The 13,242-nt window shown below is 59.3% G+C and overlaps 4 protein-coding genes across 4 annotated transcripts; 3 read left to right on the forward strand and 1 right to left on the reverse strand.

The window, feature by feature from the left end:
• The first annotated feature begins 87 nt into the window (after nt 1–87).
• SCHCODRAFT_02630789 (glycoside hydrolase family 31 protein) lies at nt 88–3,515 on the forward strand. The gene is made up of 8 exons (XM_050345626.1): nt 88–820; nt 868–1,496; nt 1,552–1,827; nt 1,881–1,982; nt 2,042–2,240; nt 2,312–2,555; nt 2,606–2,750; nt 2,803–3,515. Exons 1-8 carry the CDS (start codon nt 115–117, stop codon nt 3,415–3,417), a joined length of 2,916 nt encoding a protein of 971 aa, XP_050199124.1. The 5' UTR covers nt 88–114; the 3' UTR covers nt 3,418–3,515.
• Nucleotides 3,516–3,988: 473 nt separating this feature from the next.
• SCHCODRAFT_02630790 (uncharacterized protein) lies at nt 3,989–5,848 on the forward strand. Its single transcript, XM_050345627.1, has 3 exons — nt 3,989–4,476; nt 4,528–5,623; nt 5,663–5,848. Exons 1-2 carry the CDS (start codon nt 4,024–4,026, stop codon nt 5,575–5,577), a joined length of 1,503 nt encoding a protein of 500 aa, XP_050199125.1. The 5' UTR covers nt 3,989–4,023; the 3' UTR covers nt 5,578–5,623; nt 5,663–5,848.
• Nucleotides 5,849–6,129: 281 nt separating this feature from the next.
• SCHCODRAFT_02630796 (uncharacterized protein) lies at nt 6,130–11,950 on the forward strand. Its single transcript, XM_050345628.1, has 10 exons — nt 6,130–6,591; nt 6,639–6,695; nt 6,745–6,780; nt 6,831–8,282; nt 8,333–9,249; nt 9,301–9,373; nt 9,422–9,833; nt 9,888–11,151; nt 11,207–11,281; nt 11,348–11,950. The coding sequence occupies exons 1-10, from the start codon at nt 6,433–6,435 to the stop codon at nt 11,763–11,765; spliced, it is 4,863 nt and encodes a 1,620-aa protein (XP_050199126.1). The 5' UTR covers nt 6,130–6,432; the 3' UTR covers nt 11,766–11,950.
• Nucleotides 11,936–13,178, reverse strand: SCHCODRAFT_02630797 (uncharacterized protein). Its single transcript, XM_050345629.1, has 5 exons — nt 13,032–13,178; nt 12,910–12,974; nt 12,744–12,858; nt 12,338–12,693; nt 11,936–12,279 (listed from the first exon to the last, which is right to left on the reverse strand). Exons 1-5 carry the CDS (start codon nt 13,117–13,119, stop codon nt 12,097–12,099), a joined length of 807 nt encoding a protein of 268 aa, XP_050199127.1. The 5' UTR covers nt 13,120–13,178; the 3' UTR covers nt 11,936–12,096.
• Nucleotides 13,179–13,242: the final 64 nt, after the last annotated feature.

Raw genomic sequence — 13,242 nt, forward strand, 5'->3', positions numbered from 1 at the left:
GGATAGGGGTGCGTTTCCCATCCGGAGTTACTGCATAGGGCGGCCCGGTGTGGCCTGCCACGACATGCGCGCTTATTCCAAGTTCAAGGACTCCCCCACGACCAAGACTACATCATGCGGGCCTTGGGGCTCCTTGGGATAGTAGCCTCGCTGGCACTCGTCCCACAAACACTCGCAGTCAAGGAAAAGGACTTCAAGACCTGCTCCCAGTCCGGCTTCTGTCGCCGCGGTCGCGCACTCGCTTCGCGCGCCAGAGAGGCTGACACCTGGAACTCCCCTTACTCCGTCGATGCTTCGAGCATCTCTATCGCGTCGGACTCGGCGTCTGTGACCGCCGGAGTCAAATCTTCACTCTACCCAGACGTCAAATTCCAGCTTGAACTTCGCGTGCACGACGATGGCGTGGTGCGCGTGCGGATGGACGAAGTGGACGGCCTGCGAAAACGGTACGACGAGGCGGCATCCTGGGCACTCATCGCGGAGCCTACCGTCAGCAAGACCGTGCAGTGGCAGGCGGGCAAGGACTACCTGCGCGCGATTCACGGCCCGAAGAAGGAGCTCGAGGTCGCCGTGTCCTACGAGCCCCTCCGCGTCGCGCTGCTTCGCAACGGCAAGGCGCAGGTGCAACTGAACGGACACGGGCTATTGCACATGGAGCACTTCCGCACGAAGGAGGACAGCAAGACCGAGGAGACCTCGCAGGAGGTGGGGGAGCAGGTCGTGCTTGACGCGACGAACCCGCGCGCGTGGTTTGAGGGCACGGACGAGGACGGCTGGTGGGACGAGCGGTTCGGTGGGCACACAGACTCAAAGCCGAAGGGTGAGCACATATGGCTGCTGTTATAGACATGTACTCAACCCCTGCAGGACCGGAATCCATCTCGCTCGACATCAGCTTCCCCCACCATCCCACCGTATACGGTATCCCTCAGCACGCCACGGCCCTTGCGCTCGCCGCCACCGTTGGCGAGGACGCCAAGTATAGCGATCCCTTCCGCCTCCACAACGCCGACGTGTTCGAGTATCTCGCGGACTCGCCCATGTCGCTGTACGGCTCCATCCCCGTCATGTACGCACACTCGGCCGAATCAACGGTCGGCGTCTTCAACGCGGTTGGTTCGGAGACGTGGGTCGACGTCTGGCACTCGAAGCCGCAATCATCAGACACGCATTGGATGTCCGAGTCAGGCATCTTGGACGTGTTCCTGCTGCCTGGACCTACGCCGAAGGACATATTCGCTCAGTATGCCAGGTTGACGGGGACGGCAGCGATGCCAGCGCAATGGAGCTTGGGATATCACCAATGTCGGTGGAACTACGTGAGCTCGGACGATGTGCGGACCGTGTCACAGCGCATGACAGAGCACGACATGCCGATGGACGTTCTCTGGCTCGACATCGAATACGCCGAGGAGCACAAGTATTTCATCTGGGATCACAAAACATTCCCCGACCCCGTTGAAATGACAAATGACGTTGCTTCTGTCGGTAGAAAGGTGAGTATTGCAGCCTCTCCCGTCAGCGCTCCCACTGATGCACGCTTCTCTGTAGATGGTCGTCATTATCGACCCCCATCTCAAGCGTACTTCCAGCTACCCTGTGTATCAGGAGGCCACCGAGCGCGGCCTGACCGTCCGGAAGCAGAACGGCGTGGACGAGTACGAGGGTCACTGCTGGGCGGGCAGCAGCTCTTGGCTCGACTGCTTCAACCCGAACAGCTGGAAATGGTATCAGGACCTCTACCTGCTCGACGGCAAACCTGAGTCCGGCGGCTGGCAATGGACGGAGAGCACTGGGGACATCCACATCTGGAATGACATGAACGAGGTCAGTGGACGACGGCAAGTGGAACTGAGCATGTCTGACTGAACCTTCTACAGCCCGCCATCTTCAACGGCCCCGAGATCACCATGCCGAAGGACATGATTCACTATGGCGGATGGGAGCACCGGGACGTGCACAATATCAATGGCATGCTCTTCGTACGTCTCTTCTGCACCCTTCCTTACCACGCTCACATTTAACACACCCTTTCCACCAGACCAACCAAACCTGGCAAGCCCTCAAGGCGCGCCAGACGCCCGCGAAGCGCCCCTTCGTCCTCACCCGCTCCTTCTACGCCGGCTCCCAGCGCTGGGGCGCGATGTGGACGGGCGACAACCTGGGTACTTGGGAGCATATGGCCGTGGGCATCAAGATGTGCTTGGCCAACGGGATCGCGGGGATGACTTTTGCTGGCTGTGAGTGATGGCGTGCTCGACTCTTCCCCTACTACAGCGCAGCTGGGTTACTGACGCGGACGTGCTCCCAGCCGACGTCGGTGGCTTCTTCGGCAACCCCGAGCCGGAGATGCTGGTGCGGTGGTACCAGGTCGGCGCGTTCAACCCGTTCTTCCGCGCACACGCGCACATTGATACGAAGAGGCGCGAGCCGTACCTTCTGGATGAGCCGTACCGCGGGATGCTCAAGGATATCTTGCGCCTGCGGTACGCGCAGCTGCCTGTATGGTACACTGCATTCCACCATTCGGCTGTTACGGGTATCCCGATCCTTAGGTATGAGAACAACGTCTGTAATTGTTCGACAGGTGCTGACGAGTATACAGGCCTCACTGGGTGCAATTTCCGCATGACTCAAATGGGTTCGCGCTTGACGACCAGTACTTCATTGGCGACTCTGGGCTCCTGGTGAAGCCGATCACGACCGAAGGCGCCACCGAAGCCGAGGTCTACCTGCCCGCCGAGGACAACGTACGGTCTTTCACGGTTGATTCATATGCCCCAATTCACCATGTTCATCCAGGTGTACTACAACTACTTTACCCACAAGGCCTACCGCTCTTCCAAGAAGGGCAAGACGGTCACCGTCCCCGCCGAGCTCTCGGAGATCCCCCTCCTCATCCGCGGCGGCTCCATCGTCCCCACGCGCGAGCGCCCCCGCCGCTCCGCCCCGCTCATGAAGCACGACCCCTTCACCCTGCGCGTCGCGCTCGACAAGTCCGGCGCCGCCCACGGCACGCTCTACCTCGACGACGGCGAGTCCTACGCCTTCGAGCAGGGCGACTTCGTCTGGCGCGCGCTGGGCGCGGAGACCAAGGGCAAGACCCTCCGCCTCACGTCGCGCGACCTCGCTGCGCAGCCGGCCGGCGTTGAGGCCGTGGGCCGGGAGGTCGCGCTGGACGCGTACCGCCCGGGGAACGCGTATGCGCAGGAGATCGCGGCGGTGCGGGTCGAGCGGGTGATCGTGCTGGGCGCCGCGAAGCCGAGGTCGGTGACGGTGGACGGCCGGGAGCTGGTGTGGGAGTACGTGCCGGGCGTGAAGGCGGGGGATAAGAAGGAGGAGACGGCGAGTGTGCTGACGATTAAGGACCCGAAGACGCCGATTGCGAAGGATTGGGAGATTGTGATCACCCTGTAGCTTGTAATGTGGAAGTAACTTGACGACTTTGACCCATGTATAGAAAGGACAATTCAACGGAGCGAAGACAGGGATATGAAATGCACGACTCTCTGGCTCGTGGGCACCCTACCTCATTGAGTAGGCGTGTTGAGTGGCTGGAAGAGGACTGGTTTGGGGGGTTACGTGGGTGAAGCGTTGGGCTTTGAGCTATCTACCCCAGGGAATTCCGTTCAGTTGCGCGGATTGCACTATATCGACACCCCTTTGCGCCACCGTCTAACACCATCATGTCCGAATCATGCGAGGTCGAACGACTCGGATCCATACGGACCCATAGAACGCGTCAGCGGGTTGATAAGGCGTGTGCAGTGCAGTGGCGCGGGTTGAGAGCTGTTAACTTGCGGCCACCCGCCTCTGAGAGGCCTCCGAGTGTACCGCAGTAGTCTTATACCCTTCTGATGCCCTCAAACGGCTGTGATAACGCGGGGGTGGCACCGTAGCCCCAGTTCGCTTTATGGAGTTGATTAACGTGATACGCCACGTGACTCGTAGTACTTATCGGGAGGGTTGCGCGGCGCAGCTCCTTCTCCTGGACGCCCATCAGTCATATCTTGAGCGTTCAGCATGCCCTCCTTTATACGCTCCTCATTATGCGCGGCGACGCTGGCCGCCGTTGCCTATGCCTCGCCGTTGTCGACGAGTCACTCGACTGAGCGCCTAGAGCGCTCGTCGCTGCAGGTCGCGCCGTTCCACGTCGCGGAGCAGAAGCCCATCGACAACTCGTACATCATCATGCTCAAGCCGGACCTCCATCCCGCGCTGCTCGAGAACCACCTCAACTTCCTCCAGGCGGCCCACAACGAGGACCCCCTGTTGGAGGACCTCTCCGGTGTCCAGCAGGTGTACGACGGCCACGTCAAGGGCTACTCGGGTCGGTTCACGGACCGCCTCGTCCAGCAGCTCCGCACGATGCCCGAGGTCGACTACGTTGAGCAGGACCAGCTCGTCCACACCATGGACATCGACGTTGGCGAGTATGACCTTCAGGAGTTCGACCTTCAGAAGAACGCCACCTGGGTGCGTGGCGACCGTTCTCCTGACTCACACCGCAACTGACTCGCATCGCAGGGTCTCGCGCGTATCTCCCACCGCGACCGCCTCCGGTTGAGCACCTTCACCAAGTACGAGTACGACCCCACGGCGGGCGAGGGCGTCGACGTGTACGTCATCGATACCGGCATTAACGTGAACCACGTGGAGTTTGGCGGCCGTGCTTCCTGGGGCAAGACCATTCCCCAGAACGACGTTGATGAGGACGGCAACGGCCACGGCTCGCACTGCGCCGGCACCATCGCCTCCCGCTCGTACGGTGTCTCCAAGGCCGCGAATGTCATTGCCGTGAAGGTCCTTGGCTCAAACGGCAGTGGTTCGATGTCGGACGTCGTTGGCGGTGTCGTTTGGGCCGCTACCCAGGCATCCGAGAAGGCTGCTAAGGCTGCTGCCGAGTACGCCGCGACCGGCCGCACTTCGCACAAGGGCTCCGTCGCCAACATGTCCCTTGGCGGTGGCAAGTCGCGTGCCCTCGACGATGCCGTCAACCGTGCTGTCGACGCTGGCCTGCACTTCGCTGTTGCTGCTGGCAACGACAACCGTGACGCGTGCTCGTACTCCCCTGCTGCTGCGGAGAAGGCCGTCACCGTCGGTGCTTCGACCTTCTCGGATGAGCGCGCGTACTTCTCCAACCACGGCAAGTGCGTTGACGTCTTTGGTCCTGGCCTGAACATCAAGTCGACCTACATCGGCTCGAACAACGCCATCGCCACCCTCTCCGGCACCTCCATGGCGTCCCCGCACGTCGCCGGTCTCCTCGCGTACCTGCTCTCCATCTACCCGTCCGCGTCGTTCAACCCGAACGTCGAGGACAAGGTGCTGTTCAGCGACGCGCCGCTCGCCCAGGCCCAGAAGACGTTCTTCTCGGTCGCGCGCAACATCCTTTCCAACTTCCTCCCCATCGCCCCGTCCGCTGAGCTCTTCGCGCCCATCCCCAAGGAACCGAAGACCCTCACTCCGGCGCAGCTGAAGCAGGCTCTCCTCGACCTCTCCACCCAGGGTGTCTTGGATGACCTCCCGTCGGGTACCCCCAACCTGCTCATCTTCAACAACGCCACCTCGGCGTAAGGGAGATGTGGGCTGTGGCGGATGGAGCCGGGTCGCTCTTAGGAGTTGGCTGCTCTCAGGAGTGCGCCCCTGGATTTGGGATTCGAACGGAATGGCTTGCATCTGCAGTCGGTAGCATTCGAGGTTAATAGGCATGCACCTCTTGTGAGGGGCGTACCAACTATCTACACCATCTAGTGCTACGCTACATTTGTACGACCTCACGATCTCTTCATACCTCGCCTCCGACCTTGTACTACTAGCAATCATATCTCAGCATTTAGACCTGGAATTGCGAGCAGGAGGAACAACATCTCCAAGCAGTGGTCATGAGTCGTAAGGAGGACCGAAGTTTCCTGTTGACCTTGAGTCAGGCTCGGTCGAAGAGGGATCCAAATGCTAGGGCGCTGAACGTTGAGCTCTTGTGGCATAGAGTAAGTCATTACATGAACTGCACGCCTGCAAGCGCTGTTGTGACCGACGAGGAGAACTAGATGAGTTCCAACGCCCCTTTTGCCAGTTTTGGGATTTGGGTCCGCGCCGACGACCACGTGGCAGCCAACTTCATCATTCCTCACAACTGTCGGATGGACACTTTGCTCCTTGCCTCTCGCGCTCACCTCGCTGCGCGAGCGCACATGCTAGAACTCTATGCTTCCCTTTCCAGTCTATCTCTGAGCCCATAAAACAGAACAAACCGTCCAGTACCGACGGAGATCGACCTCATTCCGGACTCTGACAGGACCAAGGCGCCGACTGCACGTATACCGGACTCAGCAACCTACCTTCAATTACCCCCACAAACGTGTTCCCCATATCCTCTTACCGGAGGGGACACTGATCGCATGAACTTGGCCGAGCCGTGCGCGCGCCACGATGCCCCGCCGCACATCTTCCCCGACGAAAGACGGTGTTACACGAGCCTTGGCGGAACCTGTAAAGGATGACACAGCAAGCATTGAAGAGAGACGGGATGCCCTTGTTCTGGAGAAGCGCACAGAGCTCTCGCAGATATATGATCGGCACGATGACCTGGTGCGTGCTTGTCCGTTGCTCGCGAGCTTGCAGCTGACATCCTGTAGGTTAGGGAAATATTCCACATGAAGAAGTTCCGCATCATGACGCGCTATGACCCTGCCGTACGTCCCCTTACCTGCTGGATAACGAAGACTCTAACGGCATGCACAGGAAGTCAAGAATGACCAGAGTAATGTGTTCCTCAGGGTGAGTTTACTATGTATTCCTTTCTCTTGCAAATGCTCAACATCCATAAGCATCAAGCCGAGTACGATCTTCTACTGCAAACCGAAGGCGCGGGACCGTCAAGGCGAACCCGAACCTCGCAGACGCAGCGAGCGCTGTTACTTCCGAAGCCACCACCTCGGCCTCCTACCGAGCCCAGGGAAGCACCGCCGCCGCCACGATCCTCCAGCGAGATCTTCAATTCTCCTCCTACGCTGTTCGCGCGGACCAAAGGCAAGGGCAAAGCGCGCGCCAACCCCACGACCCCCGTGCGTCCACAGCTCAGCATACCGCGACATGGAACCCGGGAAGCCCCATCGGAGTCGGATGAAGAAGAATTGACCGTCACCATATCCGCACGCAGCAAGGGCAAACAGCGTGCCGAGCCACCCTCTAGTCCGCTCACGGACCTGTCATCTTCCTCGGATGGTGTATCAACGTCTTCCCTGCAAGATACACGCCTTATGCCCCCACCTCCGCCTCCTACCGAACCACCAGACCCTAGCACGGTGAAGCTGTCGAGACCGGTGAAGCCCGTGCTGCCACAGAAGCGGCGGAGAGCCAGCGATAGCGACACGGGTATAAGCAGCGATGATGGCCCGGCTGTCCCTCGAAGTCCCCGGAAGGCGGCGAAGAAAGGGGACGTTCGCAAGGTGGCAGAGAGTAGTCCAAGCAAGGCGGCGAAGAGTGATTTGAGCAAGACGGCTCAAAATGATATGATTGCGGCGCCTCCACAGCCGGCGACTGCACCTGCTCGGACGCGAGCTCGCCCGTCTGAGCAACGTCCTCTGCCAGAAACTCCGATGCGCAAGCGAGTCCCAGCACGTCGACGAAAGCAAGGAGAACCCACACCTTCTGCATTCGCTACGCCGAAGCGCGCGGCCGGTAGACCCAAAAGGCCAGTGAACGGACAATCGAATGACGTACCTGCAGTGGATGCGAACCCCTCAACCAAGATCAGACCGCGTTCTACCATCAAGAGCGTCAACCTCATCGTACGACGGCCGCCACCGGTAGTTACCAACCCTTTCCAAGTCCCCGATCCTGCTCGACATGGGCACTCGCTCCCCGCACTTCTGGACTCATACATCCTGGACGGCGACAGGTCTCTGACAGCCGACGAAGTGAACGAGCGCGCACGGCACGATGCACAGATTTTGGAGAGATACCACCGGCTATGCGCTGAGGGAGAGATATTACCTCTAGAGAAATATGAGCAAGCGAAAGCGGCCATAGCGGCTGCCTCTTCGAATCCTCTCGGGCCAAGGTCGACCGACGTATGGGCTCATGTCGTTCGGGAGGTTGAGGAGCGGTACGAGGCCGGCAAGCGCGCAGGGAAGCGCGCTGCGAAGTCTTCTGCGCAGGTCATGGTCGAGTACCGGGCGCGGGAGGCGAAGCGGCAAGAGGATGAGCAGCGGCGCGTGGAGCGGCTGGCGAAGGAGACCATGAAGCTGATTGTCCGGCAATGGGTTGAGGCTGTCAAAGTGAGTGCTGGGCGTGGTTTTCTAGGATGTGCGTTGCTGATCTGCCGTAGTACGTTCGGGAGCAAGAGCGTCGCAGGCAGGAGGCGGAGGAGATCCGACTGGGTCATAAGCGACTGGATGCTCTTCTTGACAAGTCGGAGGAGTTGCTGGAGCTGCAGCAAGGTGCCCTGGGAGGACGGTCGACGCGGTTCAGTGCATCGTCTCAGGCGGACTCGGACGATGAGAGTGATGGTCAACCGGAGGACAGCGACGATGAGGACGTCGGGGACGGCGAAGACAACGACTCCGTCTCTGTGATGCAAAGCGACGTTCCTACCGAGCAAGAAGAGGTTCCGTCAGTGCATAATGGCGACGAAGGGAGTGCTTCATCTCGCCCGACATCTCCTCCAAACGACTTTGCCACAGAGTCACATCGTTCTTCGTCGGTCGACATCCCTCTTTCGCAATCTCAGGAGCACACGAGCTCGCAAGTTTCCGAGTCGTCTGTAGAGCCCACTACCCCGGCCGACTTCAACGTAGCAGCATCCTCTTCAGCCTCCGTCGATATGCATCCCTGGGATACGGAAGGCACCACGATGGAAGTCGACGAATTCGAGAACTCATCGCCTCGCAAATCGATCGATATCGTGTACCCCCAGCCTAGTAAAATCAGCTGGGAGGACGACCTGGCCGCGGGGCCCGCGGACGTAGACATACCGTTCCACGACCTCGTTCCCCAGTCCGATCACCATTCCCTTGCGTCTGACGACGATCCTGTCGTACGGTCGAAGAGCGTAGAGCTCACAGTGCCAGACTACCTAACGCCGTATGCTGTCGCGCCTGTGCAGTGGCACCCGAAGCAGAAGGTACAGAAGCCGCTTCTGCTGCGGGGTGAGTTGCGTGAGTACCAGCAGCATGGTCTTGAGTGGTTGGCGAACTTGCATACGACGAATCAGAATGGTATTCTGGCAGATGAGATGGGCCTCGGGTATGTGGAGTTTGTCAAGGTGTCGACGTGTGCTGATGAAGCCCCCCTCAGGAAGACCATTCAGACCATCGCTTTGCTGGCCCATTTGGCATGCGACCGCGGTATTTGGGGTCCGCATCTCATTGTAGGTGGACGTCAGCGAGTCGACGACGCCGATGCTTACGGTCACCAGATCGTCCCTACCAGCGTCATCCTCAACTGGGAGATGGAGTTCAAGAAGTTCCTTCCTGGCTTCAAGGTGTTGGCGTACCACGGCAACACGACCAAGCGGCGCGACCTGCGCAAGGGCTGGAATGACAAGTACTCCTTCAATGTCTGCATTACCTCGTACGCCCTCGCCACCCGGGATGTCGCCATCTTCAAGCGGCGGTCATGGTACTACATGATCCTCGACGAGGCTCACATGATCAAGAACTTCAAGTCGCAGCGGTGGAATCTGCTCCTGATGTTCAAGAGCTTTCGTCGGCTGCTGCTCACCGGCACGCCGTTGCAGAACAACCTCACCGAGCTGTGGGCGTTGTTGCAGTTTCTGAAGGCGGGGTCTGAGTTTGCGTCGCAGAAGGAATTTGGCGACTGGTTCTCCAGTGCGTGTCTGTACTTTTCCGGCGTTACGATCTCTAAGTATTATGTGCGCGTAGACCCTTTGGAGAAGGCTATCGAGATGGGCAATCAGGACGACGAGGAGACGCAGAAACGCGTGGAAAAGTTGCGCAAGATCCTACGAAGCGTCATGCTGCGTCGACTCAAAAGCCAGGTCGAAAAGCAGCTTCCCAAGAAGCACGAACACGACGTCCTTTGCCCCTTGTCTAAACGCCAGCGATTCCTGTACGACGAGTTTATGTCGCGCGCGCAAACTCAGGCGGAGCTGCAGTCGGGCGTCTACCAGAAGATTGCGAACATCCTCATGCAGTTGCGCAAGGTCTGTAACCATCCTGATCTCTTCGAGGTGCGGCCCATCGTCACTTCGTTCGCCATGTCGCGTTCGGCGATCGCGGACTACGAGATCAAGGAACTGCTTGTACGACGGCGGTTCTGTATCGAGAAGGATGAGCATGTCGACCTCGATCTTCTCGGACTACGATTTATACAGAATCAGGGGAAACCCCTGATTTCTGCACTGGAAGGCCGACGGTTGGACTACTCCCCGCAATTGAAATACACGTCGGACGCGCCGGGCGAGCCGCCACCAAAGGACCTACGCACAATTGCTGGCTTTCGAGCGTGGAAGGCATATCAGGAGCAAGCCGTTGCAGTGGAACGTCGTCGGCACCTGGGCTATGTACACCATCTACGATGCTCTAGCGACACGCCTATCATCGGCTCCGAGCTCCTCCGTGTCGCTCGGGCATGCACGTTCACGCTGCGTCCGTGGTCGGCGCTCGATCTGCGCCTCGAACACTGGCATCGGACGAAGGCCGTGCACACGGCCGTCGCGTCTTTCGAAGACCGCGCGGAGCAGATGAGAGACGTGATAGACCGCTTCGCCTTCGCTACGCCGCCCGTTGTTGCGCGCGACATCCCCTCCATCGCTCTCGCCAGCCACGAGGGCGCGATCCTCCGCCTTCCCCCAGATTTTGACTCCTCCCTCCACCGCGCGGCCGTCAAGCTCCAAATCGCCTTCCCCGACCCCTTCCTCCTACAGTTCGACTGCGGCAAGCTGCAGTACCTCGCCGACCTCCTGCGGGAGAAGAAGGCGGGCGGCCACCGGGTGCTGATCTTCACGCAGATGACGCGCATCCTCGATATCCTCGAGGTCTTCCTCAACTTCCACGGCTATCTGTATCTAAGGCTTGACGGAGCGACGAAGATTGAGGACCGGCAGTATGTGACGGAGAGATTCAATGCGGACGATCGGGTGTTCTGCTTCATCGCGTCGTCGAGGTCGGGCGGGGTTGGGATCAAGTGAGCAGTCTCAAGGGTGATGATGGGATCGGGAGGGGCTGACGACCTGCGACAGTCTGACCGGCGCCGACACGGTCGTGTTCTACGACAGCGATTTCAACCCGCAGATGGACCGGCAGTGCGAGGATAGGTACGTTGCCCTCACCCGCCTACTTCCCGCGCGCGCATGCATTGAGCCCTCCTGACGCCCTCCCAGAGCGCACCGCATCGGCCAGATCCGCGACGTGCACATCTACCGCTTCGTGTCCCAGCACACCGTCGAGGAGGCCATGCTTCGGAAGGCCAACCAGAAGCGCTCGCTCGACAGCCTCGTCATCCAGCGCGGGGAGTATGACTGGCGGCGGTTTCTGGATAACGAGCAGGCGGTCACGGCCGCGCTGGCGGAGGTGGAGGACCGGGACGATGCGCATGCGGCGGCGGTGGCGATGCGGGAGGCGAACGATATGGACGATGCGGACCAGGCGGACTTTGAGGATGAGAAGGCGGGGAAAGGAGGGGAGGCGGCGGTTCATGGAGATGCTGAAGGGGATGAGGGGGAAGGTGGTTCGGTTTCTGATTACATGATCAGCTTGGTCGTGCAGGACTACGAGCACTTCGCCGAGTGGCGCACGTAGATCCTGGCGGCTGTTGTTCTTGTATTCCACTCCATGTTTCTCTTGCATTGTGTCGTAGACTCTTCTTGCTTATATGCTTCCACCATGTGTTAACGTTCTTGCTGTCTACTTACCTATATTCTTGCTTTTAGAGCTGGCTTGCCCATCGCCGCTCTTCCTAAAATGATAGTCTCGTTATTTGGGGATATCGGCGGGACGACTCATGCTGAGCTTGGGAGAAAACATCGACAACGACGATACAGGAAAGCAACGGTAGAACAAAATGGTGAGACAGCTGAATATGAAGACTTCGGAGAACGAAAGACAGACAGAGCTTCATACTCTAGGATCCTTAACGAGGGCTATCTGCGAAGCGTGCCGACCTGAGGCGCTCCTCAAACCGGTCGAGCATCCTGTCATAGGGCGCGAACTGCTGATTCCATTCCTCGATGGTGCGGGGAGGTTGCTCCGGAGGGGCGTCTCCTTTCGAGGACAACGCCTTGGACAGGATATCACGATAGTTCGGCAGTGGTGGCTGCGAAAGCGTCAGGGGGTGAGATTATCATCATCGTTGTCGTCCGTGAAATACGCACCGGTATCCTCTGCTCGGTCGGCCGCTGTTGCGCGTTCAGCATCAGCGGGGGGAGGCGTATGGATAGCCTCTGCGGCGCGGGCTCCGGCGGGCCCTTCACAGGGGGTGGGACCTCTATGGGAGATACCCCCAGCGTGCTTTCCACGGGAGATGTCCCCAGCGTGCTCTCTACAGGGGAGATCTCCGGCGTGCCCAGCTCGAGGCGCCGCTGGTCGCGTATCCAGCGCTGCACGTCGCTGAGGTCGGAGCCCGCGCAGACGAGCGCCCAGGACGCGATGACGGAGTCGGGCGCGTCCTTCTGGGCGGAGTAGAGCGCGGTCAGCGTGCGGATGTGGTCTGCGGTCAGGGTTGGGTAGGCTGTTGGCGAGTTAGGCCGGTACGCATGGGCGCTTGGGGAAGGGACTTACACAACGACGTTTGCAAGTCGCCGAGTCCTCGTTCGTTCGCCGCGTGCGCATATTTTTGGCGCTTGAACCATTGCTTGACGCTTTCTATGGTGCATTCTTCGTTGCCTACCATTCCCTGAGCAGCAGGGTAACTAAATCAGCTAACGCCAACAGGTAAGCCACATACGTGCAGTTGTTCCAGAATTTCCAGCATTTCCGTACGTGATGGATTTGGGTTCGTCTTGTAGATTTCTATCATGACACTGCTGTCAGTAACAATGACCCTGTGTGCTATTCATTATGGCATGCCTTTTAGATAATTCGTGCCATTTTGCGCGATAGTACGCTTCAGCTTCTTCTTGTTCGGTAGTTGGGCGGACGAAGGCTCTGCGCTCATGTTTAAGGAGGTGAATTGCAAGCAACTCCGATGAGAGTTGGCGGAGACAGATGAGAGTGGGAAGACAAAGCCTTCCTTTTCCGGCGAGCGTGACTATGGCCCCCGTCACGCAATTCCTACCAC

The sequence above is a fragment of the Schizophyllum commune genome (genome assembly GCF_000143185.2).
Source record: "Schizophyllum commune H4-8 unplaced genomic scaffold SCHCOscaffold_8, whole genome shotgun sequence".
Classification (NCBI taxonomy): Eukaryota; Fungi; Basidiomycota; class Agaricomycetes; order Agaricales; family Schizophyllaceae; genus Schizophyllum; species Schizophyllum commune.